The sequence below is a fragment of the Salvelinus alpinus genome, chromosome 5 (genome assembly GCF_045679555.1).
Source record: "Salvelinus alpinus chromosome 5, SLU_Salpinus.1, whole genome shotgun sequence".
Taxonomy (NCBI): domain Eukaryota; kingdom Metazoa; phylum Chordata; class Actinopteri; order Salmoniformes; family Salmonidae; genus Salvelinus; species Salvelinus alpinus.
This window is the reverse complement of record NC_092090.1, coordinates 93342885-93368408: the sequence shown is the minus strand read 5'-3', so window position 1 is coordinate 93368408 and position 25524 is coordinate 93342885. Positions and strand designations below refer to the sequence as shown.

General features: G+C 43.6%; 6 protein-coding genes across 8 annotated transcripts in view; 2 read left to right on the top strand and 4 right to left on the bottom strand.

Annotated features, from left to right (window-relative positions):
• Window positions 1-3359, bottom strand: part of stpg2 (sperm-tail PG-rich repeat containing 2) — a 55899-nt gene extending 52540 nt beyond the window's left edge. The window contains exons 1-4 of the mRNA XM_071404225.1: window positions 3083-3359; window positions 2557-2666; window positions 2235-2396; window positions 1051-1224 (exon numbers count right to left, since the gene is read on the bottom strand). Of these exons, the coding sequence (XP_071260326.1) occupies window positions 1051-1224; window positions 2235-2396; window positions 2557-2666; window positions 3083-3188 (552 nt within the window). The 5' untranslated portion in view covers window positions 3189-3359. The remainder of the gene's footprint in view (window positions 1-1050; window positions 1225-2234; window positions 2397-2556; window positions 2667-3082) is intronic.
• Window positions 3360-4289: 930 nt separating this feature from the next.
• Window positions 4290-9187, top strand: LOC139577242 (RNA-binding protein MEX3B). The gene is made up of 2 exons (XM_071404215.1): window positions 4290-4967; window positions 6200-9187. The coding sequence occupies exons 1-2, from the start codon at window positions 4430-4432 to the stop codon at window positions 7465-7467; spliced, it is 1806 nt and encodes a 601-aa protein (XP_071260316.1). The 5' UTR covers window positions 4290-4429; the 3' UTR covers window positions 7468-9187.
• Window positions 9188-11453: 2266 nt separating this feature from the next.
• smad4b (SMAD family member 4b) lies at window positions 11454-16578 on the bottom strand. The gene is given in 11 exon segments (XM_071404214.1): window positions 11454-11837; window positions 11840-12034; window positions 12327-12465; window positions 12598-12766; window positions 12883-13066; window positions 13302-13352; window positions 13483-13590; window positions 14433-14651; window positions 15558-15587; window positions 15681-15855; window positions 16191-16578. Coding segments are annotated over 11 exon segments (1749 nt in total). The 5' UTR covers window positions 16431-16578; the 3' UTR covers window positions 11454-11598.
• Window positions 16579-18514: 1936 nt separating this feature from the next.
• On the bottom strand, window positions 18515-21189 carry elac1 (elaC ribonuclease Z 1). 3 transcript variants are annotated; one of them, XM_071404211.1, is made up of 4 exons: window positions 21108-21189; window positions 20403-20528; window positions 19516-19992; window positions 18515-19131 (listed from the first exon to the last, which is right to left on the bottom strand). In XM_071404211.1, the coding sequence occupies exons 2-4, from the start codon at window positions 20422-20424 to the stop codon at window positions 18653-18655; spliced, it is 978 nt and encodes a 325-aa protein (XP_071260312.1). In that variant the 5' UTR covers window positions 20425-20528; window positions 21108-21189; the 3' UTR covers window positions 18515-18652. The 3 variants fall into 3 exon arrangements, with proteins under 3 accessions (XP_071260312.1, XP_071260311.1, XP_071260310.1); XM_071404210.1 differs by having other exon boundaries at window positions 20403-20572; window positions 21108-21182; XM_071404209.1 differs by lacking the exon at window positions 21108-21189 and having other exon boundaries at window positions 20403-20781.
• Window positions 21190-21322: 133 nt separating this feature from the next.
• On the top strand, window positions 21323-22703 carry aptx (aprataxin). The gene has a single exon (XM_071404213.1). The coding sequence runs from the start codon at window positions 21323-21325 to the stop codon at window positions 22364-22366; it is 1044 nt and encodes a 347-aa protein (XP_071260314.1). The 3' UTR covers window positions 22367-22703.
• Window positions 22704-22899: 196 nt separating this feature from the next.
• The window catches only part of me2 (malic enzyme 2, NAD(+)-dependent, mitochondrial), a 34813-nt gene continuing 32188 nt past the window's right edge, over window positions 22900-25524 (bottom strand). The window contains exon 15 of the mRNA XM_071404208.1: window positions 22900-25365. Coding sequence (XP_071260309.1) covers window positions 25207-25365 — 159 coding nt within the window. The 3' untranslated portion in view covers window positions 22900-25206. The remainder of the gene's footprint in view (window positions 25366-25524) is intronic.

Genomic DNA, 25524 nt, shown 5'->3' with positions numbered 1-25524 from the left:
ACAAGGAGCGAGAGGGAGAGGAAGAAAGGAATTAATTGATGCACTCTTGATAACCCTAAATCACTGAGCTCTTTCTGTCAGCCTGGAGTGTTGATATAACCTACCTGACTAATCTCTTTCTGCCAGCCTGGACTGTTGATATAACCTACCTGACTAATCTCTTTCTGCCAGCCTGGACTGTTGATATAACCTACCTGACTAATCTCTTTCTGCCAGCCTGGACTGTTGATATAACCTACTTGACTAATCTCTTTCTGCCAGCCTGGACTGTTGATATAACCTACCTGACTAATCTCTTTCTGCCAGCCTGGACTGTTGATATAACCTACCTGACTAATCTCTTTCTGTCAGCCTGGAGTGTTGATATAACCTACCTGACTAATCTCTTTCTGCCAGCCTGGACTGTTGATATAACCTACCTGACTAATCTCTTTCTGTCAGCCTGGAGTGTTGATATAACCTACCTGACTAATCTCTTTCTGCCAGCCTGGACTGTTGATATAACCTACCTGACTAATCTCTTTCTGTCAGCCTGGACTGTTGATATAACCTACCTGACTAATCTCTTTCTGTCAGCCTGGACTGTTGATATAAACTACTTGACTAATCTCTTTCTGTCAGCCTGGACTGTTGATATAAGCTACCTCAAGGACGTTGTTGACTTGGTTAGTCATTAGCAAATTAAATATAGTTTAATTGAAGGCCAGACCAGTGGGCGGTGCATTATTTTAAGTGAATATTGTAATATAACATGAAGAATAATTACTAATGGTCCTCTTTTTTGACACCAGAATAAATGAACAAGGTGCTTTGTGGAGCTCCGATCATTAGCTATGGAAATAGTTTTCGGGCAAATTAAGAGGCCCACTGGTGCATTAGATCGGCTGCTGCTAATGGAACTCTCTCACACAGAGTAAGTGCAAACACACGCACAAACACACTCACTCACTCACTAATGAATTTACTCTCACCACTCTCACTGTCATAACTTGAGCGAGCATGCGAGTGTGTGTGTGTGTGAATGCGTGCCTGCGCGTGCTCCTCTCTTACCACCACTGGGTTGTAGAAAGCAGGTCCTAATGTATCATCCTTTGCTGGTGCCTTTTGCTTGCAAAGAAATCCCTGTCCATTGTCTTCATAGCCAAAGGCCTGCCCAGGAGATGGGATGGAAGGAATGTCTGGCTGTGGCAGGAAGTTGAGGCGAGTAGGAACACCCTGAAGCCACTAGTGGAATATACAACATAGGAAACACATTAACCTGCCCAGCCAATTCCTGAATGGGAAACCTGAAATTCACTACTTCCATGTATCTGCTTCCCCTGCCCTCATATTTAGCCTTATATTGAAGTGTTGTACCATCATCTTTTCAGGACAACCAGAGCTACAAGTAGAATACAAAACACCTTAACATAAACAGTTGTATTCTGTAAGGACAGAAATTGTTTACTCAGTGGGAAAGGAATATCCAACTACTCAGCCACAACTGTATGGAGTTTGGAATTTGTGACAGCAACTATGTGAGCTTATTACAGTATTATAGACACTATGTCCTGGGCGACAAACCCTTACTCTTACATTCTAAACACTCTTGTGTGTCTTGTAGGCGTCATAGAGAAAAACAGATTACATGTGCATGTTTGAGAGAGTCTCAGCTTTTCATTTTGGGTTTTGTAAGAAGAACCATTTTCAGATCCGTCTCACAAACACTGTTCTCACAAACACTGCTCTCACAAACACTGCTCTCACAAACACCTGCCCCAATCAACGGTCGGCATCAGCAAATGCAGAAGAAATAGACGAATTCAGAAGTCTGTAGCACAAGCACACAATGTCTAAGAGGGTGTGGAAGCACACAAAAAATAACAGATGATAGCGTGGGACTGAAATGATTCAATGGCTTTTTTTACTACGTCTTCTGCATCATCTGGTTTAAGTAGCATCATTTGATTTGAGTAAAGATGTTGTTGTACAGACTTAAAATATGTGCAGTGACAAGGTGGGATGGTTCCCCACTCATCTTTGCAGTATGTCACAGAGTGTGCTAAGATGGAATAGCTTAGGCTAGTACATGGGTGTATTCATTAGGGCACACCGTAGCAAAACATTTAGCAGTGGAAAACTATTTTGCAATGACAACAAGTGTTTCTTATTGGACAAATTCAGGTAGATACCTCCCCGTTTCGGCCTGTTTGCTTCCGTTTTGTTTCTAGTGAATACACCTCAGGGACACATACCACCTTGGTGCGTCTCTTCCCCGGAGGCTCACTCTCAGCTCCCCTCAGTGTGTTTCCTGCTGCCTGCCGGACGTTGTACGTTCCAGGGCCCGGGACTTCTGACACCACCTCATCAAACCGCTTTGATCGATTCTTTAGACTTTGTCCTCCCAGAATGTTATCCTACAAGGTTCAGATCAATGTCACCTTGGTTTATGATTATCTAAGCTTGGGAATCAAATTGAACCCAATACATTGATTATTCAGACCCATTTGACAAGACTGCTAGAAAGACAAGTGAATTGAATTCACACTTGGGTGGATGGATGCATCCATGACTTACCTTGCTATGTGAGCTGTTGTATTGTCCCGGTCCAGGCAAGGCTTTGTCATTGCTGGACCTGTGGAACATTGAGGGCCGGTTGGAGAGTGAGAGGAACGGAGCATAGCCATCTGCAAAACAGTGATAAATGTCAATGGAAAAATGCCTATACACATATTTTGAACATATTTTATACACTGTCACAACTTGTAACAGTATATATATTACATTTTCAATTTCTTTCAAGAACAGCATACTTTATGAATCTGAGATCAACATGATTAAATATTGGATTAATCACAAATTGTGCAAGTACGTAACAAAGGCTACCTTTTGCGTCAATATGGCTACTTCAAACAGAAAACATAGCAGCTGAGCAGATAAGTCTACATACATACAGCATTTTAGCCATAGGCCTGCCCTACATGGATTTCAGATAAGCAACAGTCATAATAATTCATTTAAAAAACGGACAAATTATGACAATTTGCGAGCTTGTTCCTAAAATGCTGCTAAAACTTCCGTTCGAAAACATCAACAATCCTACCTGATTTTTTGGTTTTATATTGAATGACCTCGTATGATCCTGGCCCAACTTCGGACGTGGTGCTGCCCACAGTGAGGTAGGTAACTCTTGGAGCGCGCCCATACATTTTCACCAGCAATGACGCGAAGACAAAACAACTCCGTAAAATGTCAAATTAAATCCCTATATACGTAGTTTTGTCGTTTCCCTCTGTAATTTGGAGTTAGTAAAAAATCCTAATGGAGCAAAAAATATGATTTATTTTCAGCGCTACAATGTTATTGTGCGTCGTTGCTTAGACACTGGTTACGCCAGTTTGGAGTCACGTTTCACCCGTTGAACAATGGAAGGATTATGGAAATAGAACTTTACAATGATTCTAAAGGCTGTTGAAGAACCTAACATGCAAAAAGCAAAACATTAACTTCTGTAATGTATCAGTTATTACGATGATAATTGTTTGTCACCTCATTTGAAGGCAATATCAGACGGAGGGAACACTTTTTTTTAGAACAATGATGCCATCTAGCGGTTTAACATATGTCATGCAGTTGCATCTGATGACGCTCAGTCACTGTGATGCTCCCAGTAGAATACTCTTGCTCCCAGCCCATGTGATTTGATAGAGCAGAAATAATTTATAGATCAGACAAAATAGAATGTTGAATGACAACGTTCCCGGCATAGCCAGAAGAGGACTGGACACCCCTCACAGCCTGGTTCCTCTCTAGGTTTCTTCCTAGGTTTTGGCCTTTCTAGGGAGTTTTTCCTAGCCACCGTGCTTCTACACCTGCATTGCTTGCTGTTTGGGGTTTTAGGCTGGGTTTCTGTACAGCACTTTGAGATATCAGCTGATGTAAGAAGGGTTATATAAATGCATTTGATTTGATTTGATTGGATTCCATGCAATGGCATTTCATGAGTTGCTATGTAGGGGAATGCTGAGGATCGATGATATGTGCATAGTTTTGAGGAAGAAACAAATAAATAAGCCATATCCAATTCAATATTTTAACGATCTGATTTTTTTTTTAAAGGTAATGAAAGCCTAGAATTTGAATTGATGGTAAATGTATTTGATTCGGTGCATTCTTCCAAACTGCGGGTGGCAGCACAATATCGTCCAGTCGGCCGGAATGCTACAATTTACAAGAAGAAGATTGATTAAACTCGCGAGAATTCCCGGAACCGTTTCTGCTGGTGAGAGAGGTGTATGAAGAAAAGACGAAACACAACAAAGTAAAACTGGCGCGGGCGCTACTTTTAATAATAACTTTTTCATAAATTCATAGTTACAGACCACAGTAACTAACTATTGAAACGTGTGGTATTAATTTTGTTAAATAACGTCGTTGGTAGAATTTCATAATGCCAAGTACCACATCTTTGTTGGAGACCGAGGAAACTGAGCCGGAGATCCCGCCACTAGTTGTGCATGCATTCGCCGACATAGGCCTGGATGACCACTACAGACAGACGGAACAACCCGAGAGCCTCTTGCATCCACGCCCGGTCTCTCATTTCAATGTGCTTGGTGCCGTGCTGGACCTGCAGCCTATACAGCACCACCATCCGACACCAACGGAAGAGGACGAAGAAAGAGCTAACGAAGACGTGTTGGGAGAGGATGATTTCAACAAGAGGCTGCTTGTGCAGGCCCAAGTCTCGGGACTAGGCTCTGTTATGCTACCTGGAATGGATACGCCCGAGACACTCTTGCTGTACAATGAACTTGACCACGGCACACTACAACAGGCTACGGGAATGATGATTTTACCATCTGTGTATGGAGAGCCTGGCTATGAAGTTGAGACATCGCTGCTCATGCGGAGGAAGAGTGTGAACACAACAGAGTGTGTCACGGTGCCCAGCTCAGAACATGTTGCCGAGATTGTCGGTAGACAGGGTGAGTAAGCTAGCTATTATTTTATTTTTTTCATTAGCCTGACGTGTATGTTGGATGCTAGCTTGATTCGGCTAGAGTTAAATGTTATGTATGTTACCAATTTGGTAATTGACAACGTAAAATGTAATTTGGAAACAAACAGCTGGCTAACTGATGTAGTTAGCACCCGCAAGTCGTAACTAGTTAACGTTACTATAACTAGGTCACCCTTCAAATCCACATTTCAAAGTTGGGTAACTGGCAAAGCAAATATCGTTATGTTGATTCTAGCTATCTTTCTCTAGCCATGTGATTGATGAACATTTGGATTGCAAGTTAGCTAGTTACTAGTAGTTAGCTACCTAGCTTGTTTCATGGTATGATAATTATCGAACTTAGGTCGCTAGCTTTGCTTTGTCCAGTTAGCACCCAAAATGATAGCTATGCCTTTGTTGATTACCATGCCACATCAGCTAGCAAGCTATCGCTAGCCAATCGGTGTAATATACCGCGATTTTAGTTTGCTAGCAATCTATCAAATTGTCTTTAAATAGATGGGGTAAATCTTTGATCCTCTTAACTTTTTGTATCGACTGGACTGCCATATAACATGTTTGGCAAATAGTTTGTCTGCATCTGTTATAGACCTCGCCATCTTGTAGTCCTAAAACCCGGAAATAAGTTAGCTATCCCTGGTTCGTTCAGCCATCCCTATGGGAAAAATACATGGGGAAAGAATAGTGTTTTGGAAAAAACGCCGAAAATAAAGTCTGAGGTAAATACCGGTTTAGGAAATCTTCTACGTTTTGATCTGAGCTAATAGCAGTCAGTTAACAAGACCTTTATGAATTATGAAGCCTTTGATATGTGTTTTTTATTACATTAATTCTTTGTAGCTGATGATCTCATAGAACAAAACGTATAAGATCTCCTAAGTCTGTTTACAACAGACCTTAGTTTCAGCGTTTATCGAAAAACGCCATTCGTTTTCCTCATAGGCCTACAAAAAGACGCCATTACTATTTATCTGTGTGGGGAATGGTGGACTGTTGTTAAAACCTTGAGGAAACCGGAAATGACAAAATGGTATAAGTTGGACTTAACACTATCTACAGCGAGACATCTAGCTATGAATTGTTAGTGTCATCTCAGATTTCACAATAGTAAGAAATCAAGATTGTAACTAATTATAAGGATAAAGATTAATTTCTGAGATTCTCCCTTCCAACGTGTATTCTTTTTTTTCATCTTAGGTTGCAAGATCAAGGCATTGCGAGCAAAGACCAACACCTACATCAAGACCCCAGTGCGAGGCGAGCAGCCGGTGTTCGTGGTGACAGGGCGGAAGGAGGATGTGGTTATGGCCAAGAGGGAGATCCTCTCGGCAGCTGAGCACTTCTCCCTCATCCGTGCCTCCCGGAACAAGGCAGGGCCGATGGCTGCAGCAGGGCCAGGGCTACCTGCTGCACCTTCCCTACCTGGTCAAACCACCATCCAGGTGCGTGTTCCCTACCGCGTGGTGGGACTGGTGGTTGGGCCCAAGGGGGCGACCATCAAGCGCATCCAACAGCAGACACACACTTACATTGTCACTCCAAGCCGAGACAAAGAGCCAGTGTTTGAGGTGACGGGCATGCCTGAGAATGTGGACCGAGCGCGAGAGGAGATCGAGGCCCACATTGCCATACGCACAGGCAACTGTGTGGAGATTCCAGGAGACGAGAACGACTTCCACTACAACGGCACTGACGTCAGCTTCGAGGCGGGAAGCTGTGGGGCGTGGCTGCAGTCGAACGCAGCCGCACCTGCCGGTGCCCAGCGCACAGGCAACTGCGGTGTGCGCATGACCGCCAACTACCGCAACGACAGCTCCAGCTCTCTGGGCAGTGGCTCCACTGACTCCTACTATGGCGGAGGGGGGAACCGCATGGCCGACTTCAGCCCCACCAGCCCCTACGTCAACAATAACAACAACAATGTTGGGGCCAGCTTCTGGTTTGAGGAGACTCTGCTCCCCTTGGCGTCTGAGGAGCTGGCAGCACTGGGATCTCCTGGGTTTGACCCTCTGGCCATCACTACAGCTGCTCCTGCACCACAGCCACAGGTGGTGTGGAGCCACTTGGAACAGGGTGTCCAGCTGTTGGGTGGTCGCCAGGCCCCTGTCCGAGACAGCCAATCCGGCACACCTCACCTCTCCCCTGCCTTCCAAGAGGCCTTGGAACACCCCATGGCCCAGCGGGTTCAAAGGGTCTCCCTCAGTGTCTCAGGGTCTCAAAAGTTCCCAGTCTACGGCCCCACCTTCTCGTCCTCCAGTGACAGCTCCAGCTCTCCCCCAGACTCATGCAGAGGAGGCCAGGAATGCATCCGTTGCCTGGAGAGTGAGATCATCGCAGCCCTGATGCCCTGCGGACACAACCTCTTCTGCATAGAATGCGCCAACCGCATCTGCCAGAGCCCTGAGGCCATCTGCCCAGTGTGTCAGGCACCAGTCACCCAGGCCATACGGCTGAGCCTGCCCTGAGCCCTGACAGGGTTGGTTGGGGGGGGGGGGGCAGAGTGGGTGGGGTGCGGGTCCACGCACGTGCCTAGTATTGTCCTCCTGGTCAGGGAACCGATGGGGGTCAGACCCACTAAGTAGCAATGGGATTCCCTAAAATACATTTTATTTTGACATGTTAATACTCTTCCTACCTTTTTTATTGTGTTTTTATTTTAAATGTATCACATTTTTGGGGATCACTTAACTTATCCTAGGTGTTCAACTGTCTTTGAATCAAGGTTTAAGTTGGTTGTAACATTTTATTTCTCTCCTGGCTTTAGGCCTTTTATTTTTCTGTTAGTCTTTTATTTTATTTTTTATATGAGAAAATTCTTCTCCCTGTCTGCTATTAGCTGTGCTTACAGACAGGAAGTACCAGGATGTGCTACTTCAGTACTGCCATGCTTTCCATTGCAACTTGAAAACATTATCTGTTTACAGTAACTCGTGCCTAATTCCACTTAAGTAATTGAAACATACAACCGGTTTTGTGGGCACACAGTGTTACCATAGAACTCTATAGAAAAAGCCTGTGGCCTTTTTAGAGAGCATGTATGTCATTGAACACTATTACTCAACCCATACCTTCAGGAGGTCAGACTGACGATGCATTTGGGTAGTGACCTGGTCTTCCGTTGTGGGCAACTCATGCTCCTGTGTAGGTGGTTGGGTTCCTGACATTCCAGCCATATTATCCAGTATTTTTTTTACCCACATTGAACTTAACTAGTCTACACCTACCCTAGTGCTTTAAATTGGACTAATGGCCTCCTGACTCTGGTACCACCTCTTCATATGATCTGCCTTCTCACGTTTTGAGTTTTATCATGTGCCCAAGCACTGACCCCATCTCTTCTCTGCTGACAGATGATACCTAGTATTCCCCCTGCTGTCATCCTCTCATCCCTTTTCCCATCCGCTGTAGGCTGCATTACACAGGCAGCCGAATTCTGATATTTTGCCCAATTATTGGCAAAGCTCTGATCTGATTGGTCTGACCAATAATTGGGCTGACTGTAAATGCAGCCATAGAGGTATGCAGCTCAAATGTGTTATTCTAACTTCTGGGGAATACATTGGTCCTAAACCTCTCAACCCCAATCTTTACATTTTGTGTATGGAATATTGTTAATGACAGGTAAATATAGACATTTATTTTTATTTAACTTGAAGTTACATTATATACTGTATATAAATATATTAAAATGTTTACAAATAATTATTTTTCCTCTGTGCAGAACTGGGAGGGTGAGTTGCGGTGTACTGCAGGTTGTCAGTGATATTTGCTTGTAGTATATTTCACCAGTATTGAAAAACGATTAGCTGCCGTCTTGTAGTTGAAGGAAAGTGCACATACGCATGTTTTCATAATGTACCGCATTGTACACTGCAACTGTAAAGGCCAAGGATCAAACATGAGCTGCATCTGTACGCCACCAAATTAATGGAATACATGCTTCTTAAATATCTATGCTGTACCAACAGTTAAAGAATTTGGTAATTTTACTACACTTCTGTTATATGTAGGGAAGACTAATGGCATAAATTTAACAAATTGAGTCAAGTTTAAAGCAAACTATATTTTATGATAAATGGCCTTCTAAGTTGTGGCCAAAGCACTGATTTATATATTTGCTGTAAAGAGAATTAAGAGTTTTATTTTTCTGATATTACTTAATAAAGACGGTTTCATTTAAAGCCCTGTCTCGTTTTGACCTACTTTATTTTTTACAGGGTACATTTTTCGAACGGCTGCTGAATGTTAATTTCTAATCAGTAAATGGTTACATTTACTTTCTAGAGATCTGTATAGGCTGGGGTTGTTTCTGAAGTTCCACGAAATATGGTGTTCTACCTCACTGTTAGTGGGGCATGAGTCTAGACCAGGGGCACGTTTTGGTTTTTGCACTACACAGCTGATTCAAATGATTTATTTGTAGTGCTAGGGCAAAAACACCTGTGGTCTAGATTTAGACGAGGAGCTAGGCACCAGGTGTGTTGTACTGCACAGAGGCACGTACTTCCCTAGCACAGCATCCGCCGGGCCCTGGAGTTGATCTGCCGCAGTCTCTGGAGGTCTGTCTGACCTTGCCTGCCGGGAAATAGGTCAGACATGTGGCAGCTACTGGCCTGGTACGATAGCTCCCTGTTCTTTCTACATCTTCGGGGAGGGGAGGGCGGCATTTACAGTCTAGAACTAGAAAATGTGGCAGCATTGATCGATCTGTGAGGAATAAACCCCAATAAGGAGTATTTATAAAGTGCGAGTGGATGGGACACCACCGTTGCTGTGTTTTTAGATGTCAGTTGCCACGCAGGCTTTTGTGCAAGGTGCTTCAGGGTTTCCCGATCCTGAGCCCCCCCTGGGTGCAAGTTTTGGTTTTCACTATACAGTTGAATATTTGAAAACTAAACGTGCACCCAGAGTTTGGGAAACACTGGCATAGGCCATCGACAACTCTCCATCTCACTGTTTTGGGCCGTCTTCTTATTCTACCCCATGCAGGATCTGTTACTGTTTTGTAGGCACCCTTTGTTTCAGGTTCTAGGAAAAGGGCTTGTTTGGTGATGTTAGAGCGCTTCTCAGAGTATGTATTTTATTCAATGGGTCATAATCAGACAAAGATCCAAATAGAGTATCAGGCCATTTTTAATAGGTTCACAAAAGAAATATGTAACTACTATTTGTCCAATTACCAGCAGCTCATTTAGCTTGTTTCTCCAGGATCCTATGGTAAAATTGCAATTCATACAAAAATGTGTATTGACCTAAGAATGCAACGTAAGATATTGGGCATCGTCAAAAAACAATTCAACTATCACTGTTCATAAACCAATTAAGGTTGTTTATATCCAATCAGTTGGATACATCTAAAGTACGTGTCAAATTTATTCCTTAAAAACGTGAAACCCACAGCTTGAGCAGACTTCCATCCCAAAAGCAAAATGAAACATTTAGGGAGGGGAAAGCAACAAGACAATGTATCACAACAAAACATCCAAGACAGTAACCCATAAACCTCTGAAATGGATACTTGAACATTTGAGAATGCAGATTTAGAAGGTTTCCTTATTAATTATTCTCCGGAATAAGTTCTCAAAACAGCAACGCTGAGAAACATCAGTAGAAGTGTATCCTAATTCACTTTCATCTCTAGGGATACTGCAAGCTACATTTCAGCAGAATCTGATTTTAACTAAATCAATAGCTAACGTATTACATGTTATTAGGAGATGCAACTAGATATGAAATAGAAATGGCAGTTCCGTATCATAGCTATAACAAATTGCATCAAGGGGATTGTGTGTGTGCAGCAATATAAAATACTCAACAGGCAAAACCAGAAATGGTAGGAAAGTCACATGCAGTGAGGGATCATGGGAGGTGAAACAAGATGGGGGGGGGGGGGGTTTGTTCACAACACATGGACACCATGAACCCAGTTAGTGCAGAACCACAACAGAAAAGAGCCTCCAACATTGTGGCAGAGGGAAGCCTCACCCTGATGATTTATGTGATCTTAAATCGAAGCCCAACGCTGTGATGGGGTCTATGGCATACTTGATTCCTCCTTATCGAGGCTGTCCTGAGATCAAGACATCACAAAAACCTGTGGCGTTGTGGTCATCACTTCTCACCATTCATGCAAACATTCACATGCATTTAAAAACAAAACTACAGTTAAATGTATGTACATCAGATAAGGGAGAAATTAATTCAACAGAAGACCCTACAGAAGTTTGTCTTCCCTTACATAGTGAATGTAATTGAAAGGGTCTTAGTGACCTGCCATCTGGTCTGAAATAGTCAATATATCCACTTATCTCCCATAGTACAGGACAATACAATAGCCAAGGGGATAAGGAAGAAAAACAAAAAAGGGACAAAATAATTCCTTTCATAAAATCCACAAAAAGAAACTGTATTATGGTATTGCTGGAAATTGCCTTAAAATGCTTGTTTCTGTCTGTAAACGACATGGCAGAGACCCTTACCTGCTCTTCTCACGTAGAGCAAGAAACCGAGTATAGTTTACCATAGTAGTACTATGCTCTGGATAACCATACAAGGTTAACCAGATGGAATCACTGGTAAAAGTGACCAATCTGAGGTCACCAGGGCGATTGATGAGAGTGGCCCGTTCCGTCATCAGAGCCCCTATGTCCTGATCTGGACACACTGGACACTATGAAGAGAAAGAGGAATGACCCATAGAGAGAAACAAGTCTTTGCTTCCTTGAAGCGGTAAACCGGGGTGTCTTTCCTGTTCTACCTACCACCTCATTCCAAGGTCTGTCACACTGAAGTGTCACAGTGGAGGGGTCAGGCTGGTGGTTCAGTCCAGGGGCTGCGGGTCACCGATTGGCATGGTGTGCAGCACCTCATCCAGTAGCTGGAGGGCCCGATGTAGGTGGATCTCAATCCAGCAGGGGGTCTCCTTGATGCTCGTCCGGGGGTAGTCGGGACCCCAGCCCTTGACGAAGCTCATGCGCAGGATGCACAGTCTCCTCAGGTCGTCCACTCCGATGCCGGCAGCGGCTGAAAGGCCTGGGTGGGAGGTAAGAGTTCAAGTATCAATGTAATGGAACCCAACTCAGGCTCAACGACATCACACATCCACAATGATGAAGAGTTCCAGAACAAGTGCAGATTCCTATGCATTGTCTATGACTGACCGACGCTACAATTGGCTGAGACGATTGGTAAATTACTTTGGAACGGGCTATTAGAAAAGTGGCGTGTGAGTGGTGTTACAAGTAATGTGTTGTTCTGGGGATTACAGCTCTGGGGTGAAGTGCCAGTCAACAGGAGCAGAGTATGTTGGTATTGTGCTGCTTACTGATGGCGGGAGCGATGCCTCCCACAGAGCCCGGCCCAGGGATGTTCCCAGCCACGGCGGCTGCCTGAGCCGCGGCTGCCGCCTGGGCCGTCGCTGCCTGCTGCTGCATCTGCCTGTGGCACTGACGCAGGTCAAACACCTGGGAGGGAGGGGAACAAAACCAATATATTTACTACCAGCTACATGCAGTTCACAGCTTGGACACCAGGGGGTGGAAGAAAAAAATAAAATAAATTGGTAATGCTGAGCAGACGGAGGCGTTGGGACTTGCCTTGATGTAGGCGCTGGGGTAGATCTTGTGCACGGCGTCGCCGGGGGCGCGGCCGGCTTCCCGGTCCAGGTAATAGCTCTGCACGAACACGGCGTGGTCGCTGAGGCAGCGTACCCACACGTCCCCTTCACCTTTACCCTCCAACTGGATCCCCTTACCGATGTGGAGCCTTGGGAAGTGCGAAGAGCTGTTATCAGTGGGGTGACCAAATACTCTGCCAATGGCATCAATTCACCTCCATTCAGAGCCAGAAGCACAACAGTTGTAGTTAGGAGGCTGGCGTACCTGGCTCTTTCGATGGCCTCGGTCCGGTGCACGTTGCTCAGCTGGCCTAGGCAGAAGCGGTCCCCGCCAGACGGATCCACATAGCCATCCACCGTCACGACGGGGCCAGTGGAGGGCACCTTGAAGGTCTCGCCCACCTGCACGTCCATCTCAAAGTAGGCGATGGAACACCAGTAGTCAGGCGCTGTAACAGACCAAACTCAGCCCCCTCTCCTCTCCAGACCAAACTCAGCCCCCTCTCCTCTCCAGACCAAACTCAGCCCCCTCTCCTCTCCAGACCAAACTCAGCCCCCTCTCCTCTCCAGACCAAACTCAGCCCCCTCTCCTCTCCAGACCAAACTCAGTCCCCTCTCCTCTCCAGACCAACACAGCCCTCTGAACACCTTGTTGGGTAAAAACAGGAGTCACGCTTCACTTACCTGGATGGTTGGATATGGGTGGCTGGAAGCCAAGCTCGTTGTGCACGGGCCCTGGGAGGGTAACATAAATGCATCAATGATCAATCCCTTCAACCCTGGCCCACATCAGTAAGTTGCGGGAATTATGTGTACTAAGAATGAAATGCATGTTCTACTCATCCTGATAGTGGCATGGACTCACAGTAATGTCCTGGAGGAGGCATGGGTGGGTGGTGTTGCAGGTGCCCATTCTGATGGTGAGGCATGTTGGGTGTGAAGCTGCTATTTCTAGTCCAGGTGGAGGTGGCATCTGTAAGGGCACAGGTAGATGCCTACAGATGAGAATTGTAGGGAGAACCCCACACGTGGACTGTCCAAAAACACAGTAAATGAGTGGTGACTCCTGAACCTCTAATCAAATGGCTACCCAGACTATTTTCATTGCCCCCCCCCCTGCTACTCTCTGTTATTATCTATGCGTAGTCACTTTAATAAAACTCTACCTACATGTACATATTACCTCAATACCGGTGCCCCAGCACATTGACTCTGTACCGGTACCACCTGTATACAGCCTCGCTATTGATATTTACCGCTGCTCTTTAATTATTTGTTATTCATATCATATTTTTTTTAGGTCTATCTTTTTTTTTAGGTCTTTTCTTAAAACTTCATTGTTGGTTAAGGGCTTGTAAGTAAGCATTTCACTGTGAGGTCGACACCTGTTGTATTCGGCGGTTGTGACTAACAACATCTGATTTGATGCATTTCAGAGAGTGTGGGGGAAGTTAATAATAACCAATGAGAGGGAGAAGAGCTGGTGACCACCAGTTGTCAACAAAATAGGTTCCATTTCCTGAGCCATTACATCCCAAGATGAGTTTGATATTACTGTGATGTGATTCTCACATACAACAAGTTCTGTCAGTCAGCCACAACCATAACTGTGTAGACAGGATGTAGCTAATCAAGCAACACAAACCTAGACTATGATCAAGACCTTTCCAGGATTATTACTGGTACGAATAACTCAAGACCTCTAATGATTTGGGTGAGGAGGATACCAAGAGCCATAAACTTGGGAAGGTGGAGTAGATAGTGGAAGCGGGAGTGGAAGGGGGGGGGGGGTAGGATGGAGGAGTAGGCCCTCACTTCCTGATCCGACAGAGATGCTGGGGAAGGCGGAGGTGGAGGCGGTGCTGGCGTCAGAGGGGGACAGCAGGCCAGGGGTGCCGAAGGGCTCCGAGGGGGGCCCACCTCGGCTAGAGGGAGGGTGCTGAATGGTCTGGAGGTGACCCCCGTCCATGGTGGGCAGTGTTGCCTGGCCATCAAAGTCGTATTCATCTTTAACCATCAGTCCCAGGCTTGGAGCTGAGAGCAGCACAGAGACAAGATACAGGTCAACAAGAAACAAAACAGACAACCAGGTTTCCATCCAATCTCTTCATGCGAGTGCATGTTGGATAAAAAAAACATGTCATGACAGGCCTGATGGAAATAGAAACATTTTTTGGTAAACTTTTCAAATGTCGACAAAAAACGCTAGACAAGGTGTTATATTTTTATGTCAGTAAAATTAAGTGCGTGAAACATCGGTGGAAACATTTGTATGCGTGAATATTGATATAATAACCATCATATCGAGGTAAACAGGCGATGACATGTGTGGTCCTCCCACTACGACCCGTCGTGAAAGCATGCAGTTTATTAGGCCACAGATCAAATAAGTTGATGAACTTCACAGGGTGGTGAAAGTGAAAGATGATGAGCTTGATGCTCCCTTCAGTAAATATCGAGGGTCTTATTCTGGTGACATGATCGTCGATACTTGGCTGCCGTTTGACAAAAAAAATGTATTGCTTTTTTGTCCATAATAATTTCGTCATGTAGGCTATACGTGCGCTCTAGCCAACAGTGTGCAGATATCTGCACGCTGTTGGCTAGAGAGCACGTGCCAATACCAGAGTGGGCACACTCACTATATAAAATGCAACATTTGTGAGAACCATCAGTAGAGTTGAAAATGCGATGAAAACCCAATTAACTTATATAACCACAAAAGGTGTTATATGATGTGCATGCACATCATCACGCTCAGTCTATTATCTGTAACAAGTCAATTTGCTGGAAACATCTCTGGTGGGAAAATGCACATAATGTTTTTACGTAGATTTTAGAATGTTAGTATTAAAATATGTAGCCAATTGGATGGAAACCTAGCTATTGACAAAAAAGAATGCTGTCATAAGGTACATAATCAAAATGGAGGACACTTACCTGAGCTGGTAAGTTGCAAACTTGATAGATCTGTGAAATAAAACAACAACGATGAGAAGAAGCTCAAACTGTCACTCACAGGAGGTCAACACAAACAAATGGCAGGGACATCAGTACACTCACCAATACCTGGAGACACCACCCGGTCGTAGTGGTATGGGTTCACGCAAACGCTGTCACACTTCAGGTCAAATGCAAACTGGCAATATTTCACATGCTTCAGTTCATTTTTATGCAGATCAGGCCATCTCCACAACCGAGTGTAGATCACGTGGGGAAACCCTTTCCGCCCTGCCACCTGGGATGAAAAATATTATAGGATTCAACCCGTTGATTGAACTCAAAGAAAAAGTTCTTCACCCAGAGGTGCTAATAGGTCTCATGCCCTTATTCTCATCTTTGCACGATCCTCACTCATAACGCCATCTCACTTTCTTTTTTTACACACACATCTGGCTACTTATAGCAGATCCCTAGACAGTGGTGTATGGTGAAGTTGCCCCTAGACACTGATCTTAGGTCAGTTTTGTATTTTTCCCCACTAATGATTAAGGTTATAATTAGGGAAGGGGAATCTGACCCAAGATATGTACCTAGGGAAAATTTCACCCCAGACATTGGTGTAGTCCCTACCTGCAAACGGCCATCCAGAGTCCGCCCAATGGTGACACACTTGCTGGGATGAGCTCCATTGGTGGTGATGGCTGTGATTAGGGAGTCCAGTTCATCCTTCTTCTCCTTCAGCTTTTTCACCAGACTTTCTATTGCCCGCTTGGCAAAGGTCTCGCTCTCTCCCCCTTGCCTGTGACACATCAAGCTGTGTACAATGCTCAGGCAAGCGTCATTACTCGAAGGCGTGTTGGTGATAGACATCCTGAGAACCACTAGTGTATGCCGCTCCGTATCGTTCTATAGGGAATAAATACTTTGTCCCAGCTATAAAATGTTGTTTCTTACTGTATGGAGCAACACATCAAAAAGATTAAGCTATGAGAGGGTGTCCCCTCCAGTCCAATTGCCCAAGTTGAAGTCCACCAAGGCATCCCAATACAAAATTAAATGATTGTCACACTGCTTCGAGGGCGAGGATTGAGGGTTCTGAAAGAGAGGATAGAAGGGAATAGTGGTTATTATGGTACTTTACCAATATCTTACATATAAGTAAGATGTTTATTAACTAGCTACATCCCATCGTGTCATGATAAGTACAGTATGTTATTATGATGTTCATCCTAAACATCATGCACGAAATTGACATAACACGCTGCTACAGGACAATATGTGCAACGAAGTTACACAACTAGCATTATCCCATCGGGCAATAAACATTTTAGCTAACTACGTTGCACAACAGTGACCTGAGTAATAACAAAATAGCTAGCTACCGTTCGTTAGCTAGCTAAATATTTAAGCGAACTGTAGCTAGCTAAGATAACCCAATGCACAATAATAAAGCGCACTGTTTTAGACAAAAAAATGTATATAGTGGTCGGGAACTGCGGCTATCGCTAGCCAGCTGCATAGCAGGACAACCAGTTAGCTAACGTTAACGTGCTAGCTAGCTTCTCAAAACGAAGAAACAAGTCAATAACATATAAATGAGCAGCCATTCTCAGTCCGAGTGTTTTAAATATGGTCTTGATAACACTATCTAGCTAACTATCCACTGTCATTTCGTCTTATATCAATCAAAAGCAGGTCGAAGCCACCGATTATGCTATTTCGCTGGCTTACTCGCGAGTTTCACTGCTAAACGAAGTAACATTAGCCACCCGTCCCCATCCACAAACATACCCTGCATACACGGCCGGGATATTCCGTTCTTGCATTTGCGCTGGAACTGTACTGATCAACCGTACTTCTTCGTTTATCCTAAATGTTTCTTTGATACTTTAAAATAACATAGGGAAATCATTTGAATATTAAAATAAACGTTGGATAACAAATCACGGCTTTGTATCAGCGCTTCCAAAGATGATGGATATTCTGACAAGATACACGTCTCTCCGCCCTAACAATGGAAATCGTTGTCCACAAAACCGTGCCGCGGGATGTGCAGCTCCCGCCTATCCTTTCCTTGGATTGGTGGATCATCTCATTATTGTAATCTTTTTTTTTTTTAAATATTCGATGAGGGTTGCTGACGTCAATCGCCTCTATTCAATAGAGAATGCTACAAGCATCATTTCATAAATATGCATTCTAGACAACTCCGAATATAGTGTTTTTTCCCCTAAATTGCCGGAATGTCACGTGTCCTACTTATATCAGTATACTCGTAACAACTTAAGCATTACAAAACTTATATTCGATCCAATAAACCTCACGTGGCAAATAACCATTAATGTGTTTGTTGACCAAATTCGACACTCTTATCGACCTACATACAAAAACGCCTTGCTTTGTGGGTGAAAAAAACGTATGGAGGGAAACAGACTTTCCGCCGAGTTGATCCTCTTCCTCTCTGACGATTTTCAGTACAATTTTTTCCAACATGGCGTTTTGCGCATGGGCAACAGTGGGTAGTAGCAGATCCAAACCCACCAACAGAAAACTAGCCTGTTAATTAAGCAGTTAATTTGAGTCTTCAAATATTCAGAAACTAAATGAATTTATAATTTTCATTGTGCAGGTACAATGCTAGCTAGGTTGATTTCAACAATCTGGTCAAATTGAATACGTGCAATTCTGTTGTGTGAACCATAGAGAATGATAGAGGCCTCTAGCGGCCAAAATACCGTTTCGGCATGGACTGCGCCATTGAGAGCTTACACCGTCCGTTTTCATGTAGTGAACTGGGTGGGACTTCCAAATTTATTGGCTGAGCCCTCCAGATGACCATGTTGGAGTCATGTCCAACCTGGTCATCAGGAGGTATCTGCCAATCGTGAAGAAGAAAATTGACAACTTCAAAATGGAGATTGCCTTGAACCCTATCACTGAGTAAAATAAGGAGAAAGAGTCAATACTTTTTTTATTCAGACAATTTACTAAATATTTCCCAGACACCAAGTGATTCATTCGATGCTTAATTCACAACCTGCTCACTCTGGCTTTTGTTTACAGTATTTATCATAACTAACAAGTGTAAGGCCTCAGTGAAGCCTTATGAGGGGTATGGGTATCGTGAGAAAGTCCTCCGCCAGGGACACCTCTATGCCTGTGCCCTGCAACGCCTCCTCAGCTTGTCTCCTGAGCTCCAAGACATCATCCTCATCACCCTCTTTGTGCTGGCCGGCCGGCTTATACCTCTGACTGAAATGGTAGAGCACCAGCATGCGTGCACAACAGGCCTGTGCCACTGCAGCTGCCATACTAGGTGTGCTGTGCCCATGGTCCACTGCCTTCTCCCGATGCTCATCTGACAGGGTGGCCTCATGCACCAGGATGTCAGCTCTGTGACAGGCCCTCAGGGGTCCCTCCCCCAATAACGAGCTGCAATCCCCTAAAACACACACTTTTCTCCCCGGAATGGCTTCCTCCAGCACCTCACTGGGCTTCACCACTTGCCCATTTTCCAGTGTCACCGACTCACCAGCTTTCAGTCGCCCATAGAGTGGTCCAGGCTTCAAACCTGAGAGATAGACAAAAGGTTTTCATTTATTTAAAAATGGAATGACCTTAAAATAGAAACTTGCACACTGCTATTGCCAATATCACTTCAGTTCATTAAGCTTACATGTTTTATCTGCCTCTCAGCCTTCACACACTGGCAAGAGCAGTGTGCAAGTTTTTCATTTTCTTTAAAGATGGCATCGAATTATTCTCACGCACCTGCAACAACCAAAGTTAGATATGTAAGTTATTTTAAAATTGAGTACTCTCAATTCAGTCTGTCAAAAGATAGCTTTTGTTGATGACATAACAATGGCTTGCCTATATAAAACAAATGGAATAATCAAGACAAATCCCAGAGATAAACATATAGATTATTATGCCAGGTATATATTGTGATTACCAAGATCCTTCAGTAGTTCTGTGTTCAAACGCCCTGGCCAATCATGTTCTTGAACAGAGAACCCGAAGGAGGGTACCCGGTGGAACAAACGGAACGCCTTCACAACAAAACGCTTCTCCTCCAGTATAACATAGCAGTCACTGTTGACATCCAGGGGGATTGTTCGGCCGGCGCGTTCTTGGGGATGGAGACGCCCAGAATCTGCTGTGACGTCAGGGCTTAGCTGACCCTCTGTAGGACACTGGTCAGTGGTGGGCTCTAGCTCATGTACTGAATAGGGGAAGAGAAGCTGGGAGCTGGTGAGCTCTAATGCCACCCTCAGGAACTGCCTGAGACCCTGGGGACCATAGATATCCACACATGTTGGAGGCTGGGTGGGACAGGGGTTGAGGTTTAGGCTCACAGTGCACAGTAGCCCTGGTAGACCAAAGAGGTGATCGCCATGCAGGTGAGAGATAAACACTTTGGTGATTCGGCCTGTAAGAAAAACATAAATGAGTTGATCAATCTGATCACATCCTCATTTAAGGCAGTGTTGTTGTTGAGACCACTGCCAAAACATGGATGCATTTCTAACTCAGTCATCGTCAAAGGTTACAGGCTGAAAAGTTTGTAACCTTTCATCAATGACGTGTAGCAAAGCGGGTGGGAAAGTAACGTTAGCTAGCTAATAATACCACCAAATGACGTGTAGCAAAGAGGGTGGGAAAGTAGCAAATAATGTTTTTGTTGATAGTGAAAATAAGTTGGCGATCTAGTGTTTATTTAAATAATTCTGTAAACAGTTAAAACATAGAATAACCCGTTAATTATTTCGCCAGAACAACACGTTTGACATTGCTAATGCTAACTAGCTAGCAACGACTAAAGAAAAGTGAACAACTCACTAGCCTTCAATTGACTCTTCATCAGTTGAGTTTGCGTCCCTTCTCCGCAGTCAAACAGCCAACACTCCCCTTCTGTTCTGAGTACGAGGGCAGAAGCGCCACGATGGGGGGAAGGGTATGCCGACCCTGTCCCCAGAAAAGTTAGGTCCATGGTCATGTTGAAAAACAAACTATTTAAATATCATTAAACGAACATTAAAACAGCAGTAGCATTACCACATAGCATCCATTTTATTGTCCAGATATTGTACAATGAAAATAAATGTCTTAAAAAATGGAAGGCAATCGGGAGGCAAGATCAGGTGGGACCACTCTAGCCAATGAGGGAGCAGATACGCGTGTGAACAACAGGCACAACGGTTCCCACAGCCACAAAGTCTAAATGGCATTATATATATATATATATATATATATAAATAAAAACATTGATGAAAACTAAACTAAAAATGTGCTTTTTGGGTTGGTTAAGTTTAAAATCACATTTTAAGAAGATACACTGTCGAAATAGGCGGGGGTTATGACTTTGTGCCTGTGGTAACTAGTAACAACCAGGCACCGACATTAAATGCTTTTTCTCAGTTGCCGGGATGTCACGTGTACAGTCGTAACAACCTAATCATTACGACACTTCTATTCGATCAACTAAGCCACATATAGTAAATAAGCCATTCCATGTTTTGTTAACCATATTCGACACACCGCTACCTGCTGGAAAAGACAGATTTTGGGTCGTTATCCCTCTCGCTTCGCCTCTTCCTCTCCGCTTGTGCGTGCCAGAGAGGAAATCGTCATCTTTGTGCGTGCTCGAAACAAAACCAGGCGCAAAATACTAGCGACGCTGACGCACCTTGCATCGGCTGAAAAGAGAAAAGTAGCTGTTGTCGTACTAAAGAAAATCGTAATTCTTTAGGAAGAGGACCATGTCTATTTGTTTGCTGATCAGCAAAAATGGAAGGCATAAACCGATTCATCTACCTCACCTACAGACAGTTGTCTTGGGTCGGGGTCCAGAAACAACGATAAAAGACAAAAAATGTTCCAGGGAGCAGGTTGAGCTCAAGGCAGACTGCAACAAAGGGTATATCAGTGTAAAACAGCTGGGTTTCAACCCCACTAGTGTGAACTCTGAGGTGGTGGGTAAAGGCAACCAAGTGGAGATGAGATCTGGCCAGCAGCTGCACATGGTCAATGAGCTGTACCCGTATACTGTGTGCTTCAAAGAGGATCCATCCAACTCTCAGTCCAGTGTGGGCACCAAGAGGCCCTGTGGGCCTGCTTCAGAGGAGCGGGAGCTTCACAGAGAGCCCCCTGGGCAAAAAGTACCAAGGAAAACAGAGGACTCCACTCAGTGCAAGCATGGAGGGTCCACCTCCACTAACACACAGCCTGAACCTCAAACAGAGAAAACTGAAACTTTAGGATATTGGAGCCAAGGATTGAAAGCCTCAATGCAAGACCCCAAAATGCAGGTCTACAAGGATGACAGAGTAGTTGTTATCATGGACAAGTACCCCAAGGCTCACTACCACTGGCTGGTCCTGCCCTGGGAGTCCATCCCCAGTCTGAAGACACTGCGCAGGGAGCACTGTGATCTGTTGAGGCACATGAACCAGGTAGCAGACAGGATTGTACAACAGCAGTGCCCCGATGCTGGCCTGCTACACTTCCGCCAGGGCTACCACGCCATCCCCAGTATGAGCCATGTCCATCTACACGTGATCAGCCAGGACTTTGACTCCCCTTGTTTAAAGAACAAGAAACACTGGAATTCATTCACAACAGACTATTTCATAGAATCTCAAGAAGTCATTCAGATGCTGGAAAAGGATGGGAAGGTCACCGTAAAAGAAGGGACAAATGAGTTGTTGAAACTACCTCTCTGCTGTCATGTGTGTGGCATGGCGCTGTCCACCATACCACAACTTAAGGAGCACCTGAAATCTCACCCATATGGTAGATTGTGAAACGTATACAGAAGAAAAATGCTAAAAATATAAGTTGGAGGTTATGCTGCTCGTGAGGCAATTGTAGAAAAAAAACATGTCTATGGAACCACATTGTCCATTTTATTGCTGCAGATGCTCATAATATACATAAGTCTGTTCACAACCAATTGTCATTTACTTTATTTAATACATCTCAAAAACCTGTTTAAATAGTGTGCAGCAAGTATGTTTTTTGTACAAATAAGTCTCGAGTGCATGTCTGAATATAAAGCTTGGGGAACATTTGTTTATAGTTTTGTTATAGTTACAAAAATAAAATCTAACTTGGCCTCAAAGTGGCACAGAAAATGGAAAATGTGTTATTTCTATACTGTCTTTAATCATATTAGAAAAACAATCAACTCATGATTCTATTTGGGATCCAATATTGGTGTTGATGATCAGACGGTCATAATGTAGACCAGCTTGGAATTAAATCAATTTGGAGATGTTGTTAAATAGATACACAGAATAATAAATAATTAAAAAGGACAAAGGGAGGGTGCAACAACAAGTGTAAAACTAATTTTAATTCTGCACATGTAACAGCACACATAGGGGTCTCGAGGAGCGCTTTTGCCACTTTGTGCGTTCATTCGCTAAGGCCATACTGCGTAACAAAAATAAACTCCAGAAACACACATGTATGCACACATCAAAGACATTGGAAGAGGAAGGACCATCGGGGATTCAACCATACACTTTCACCAGGGCACTTAAAGTAAATGAATGAAAAGCAAACAAGACAAGAATACAGCACAGCAATTCTCTGAATGGGAGACCAATGTTACAGGCTTGGACAGGCTTATGGGCCAACATAATCATTGAATGAGACCGACTGTCATTTAATGGTCCAATCTAAATTCAAGGGTGGAACATAGTACATTTGTGAATGACATCTCATCAAACTAGTTTGATCAACTACAACAAGAGGACTCTAACAGTACAAGAGATATAATTAGCCCGTTGGATATGCAGAAAAATAATAAGCCGATTTGAATATATTTTTTCTTCAGCTATTGTGTTCCTATACAATTCATTGTTCTTTGGCTACGTCCGCGGTGAGAAGTGAGGTGTGTATTTTATGGGAGTCATGTCGCTCACCTATGCAGATGGATAAAAAAAGCCAGTCTACCATCCTTAACTAAACGGTCTCACAAATCTAGGACCTGTGTATCTAAACTTCAGCTGCCTTGTGCTGGTTTTCTATCCAGCTTATCTTTTTACTTATTTCCATTTATTCAAAAAGTGAATGGACAGTTCTGTATATAAAATGTGGCTAAAATGTAAAACCAGTAAAAAAAAAAAAATTTATGCTTGTAAACCATATGCTGCCTATACAAAACTGACTGTGAAGAGCATTATAGTTCATGTAATGTATTTATGTTTTCTGACAATGGAGCTTATCCTAACATTGGTCATGTCTATTTGGATATGGTGCTTATTGCAGCATTCTTCTCTCTATACTGAAAATTAGCCCCATCCCCTGATATGTGTATGGCCAAGGAATATGGCTGGTTCCCTATGCCTAGTCTTTAGTCTGGGAGAAACTCATGGTGATATGATCTGGGATATATTCATTGGTCTTTTGCAAAATGTTTTGCAATGGAAACCTTTTACTCTAGGAACCAAACAGAAGTAAACCAAGCAAACTGAAAATTTGTCCAATAGAAACAAATTTTCGTTGCAAAATGTTTTCAGTTTGGACTGAACCTTTTCCATTGCAAAACGTTTTGCAATAGACAAAACTTTTTTACAAAGGAATCTGACTAATGAATACACCCAGGATTCATGACACAAACATATTGATCTAGTTCACAACTGTCACCGTCCATCTTCAAATGAAATATCATCAGAGCTAGGAGACATTTCACACCCACATGCGAACATACGCTCTACAAAACATCCAGGCTCTGTCAACTGTCTAACAAGTGCTTAATTACAGTCTAAGTCGCTCTGGATAAGAGTGTTTACTTTCTGAATTGACCCCAACCCTGAATTTAGCAGACCAAATTCCAATTCAAAATGTTCCTCATTGAAAAGCATTCAAGATAATTGGAATTTCAGTGCACTTCCTGAATTGTCTGGAACTAAAATAAATTTGACCACAACCCTGGCTAAATGACTAGAATGTCAATAACACAATATACATAGACTGTATATTATTTCATATGGGGATATGGACAAAAAAATAATTTCACAGCAAAAGCCTTTAAACTATTACTGAGTTCTACTATTTTACTTAGATTTTTTGCATAACTGTTTCATGAACTAATTCAAGCAGGGTCTCCAGAGCTTGGAGTGATATTATATGTTGGAATCCTTCTGTTTAGCTAGCAGCATGTTGACTAACAATAACCTCACTTCTGGAGGGTTTTCATGTGGAAACTGAACAGGGAAAAATCAGGGCCCGTGTTAAACACAACGGTCCAATATAAAAACATGCCAAAGGAAGAGTAGGTCAATTCAGATAAATAAATATGTGTACAAGCCTGGAGACAGAGTGGATTCTGGTTACTCTAATGCAGAGGTGGGCAGACTACGGGTTTGAGTAAAAAAAAAATTAAAAAATTGGGTGGGTATTTGGGTAGAAGAAGAAAAAAAACTCCAGGCCACTCATGAATGACAAAAACTAGATATACATTTTTCTGGCCCGCCAATTGATTTTGACAAACAAATCGGTCAAATATCTGCCCTAGGATTAAACAACTAACCTAATTTAACTGTCCTCCCCACCTCCCAGTTTTACCCTTCCCTCTTTAACGCCCGCCCACCTTCCCTACCGTGATTTGTTGCCCCCTTTCCACACCCAAAACTCTCTAATGATCAGGTGCTGGGTTCATCCCTTTCCACTCATAGATGTCAGGGAGAAATGAGTCGTAGTTGATGTCCCATACAGTTGACCTGACAAAGGTGTCCTTGTCCTTGGGCTCTGGGTAACGGAAGGCCATGTTGTTGGCGTACACAAACCGGACCACCTGCAGGGGGAGACAGTGAGACACAGAGTACATTTAAAAGGCACATCTTTGCCACAGATAGAACAATGACACAGATATTTCACTGGACTTCTAAATGTGAAGCATCCGCTTGGTGTTTCCACTCACTACCAAATATGGTGGTGAGAGGAAGCCCAGTGG

What these genes read in the sequence shown, in the direction of transcription:
- elac1 (XM_071404210.1), bottom strand. Translation starts at nt 20,559, where the DNA reads ATGACCATGGACCTAACTTTTCTGGGGACAGGGTCGGCATACCCTTCC. An exon ending in GAAGAGTCAATTGAAGGCTA is followed by an intron (nt 19,993 to 20,402) that starts GTGAGTTGTTCA and finishes TTTTTCTTACAG; the next exon opens with GCCGAATCACCAAAGTGTTT. An exon ending in AGAACTACTGAAGGATCTTG is followed by an intron (nt 19,132 to 19,515) that starts GTAATCACAATA and finishes TCTATCTCTCAG; the next exon opens with GTTTGAAGCCTGGACCACTC.
- LOC139577242 (XM_071404215.1), top strand. Translation starts at nt 4,430, where the DNA reads ATGCCAAGTACCACATCTTTGTTGGAGACCGAGGAAACTGAGCCGGAG. An exon ending in CGAGATTGTCGGTAGACAGG is followed by an intron (nt 4,968 to 6,199) that starts GTGAGTAAGCTA and finishes TTTTCATCTTAG; the next exon opens with GTTGCAAGATCAAGGCATTG.
- aptx (XM_071404213.1), top strand. Translation starts at nt 21,323, where the DNA reads ATGTCTATTTGTTTGCTGATCAGCAAAAATGGAAGGCATAAACCGATT.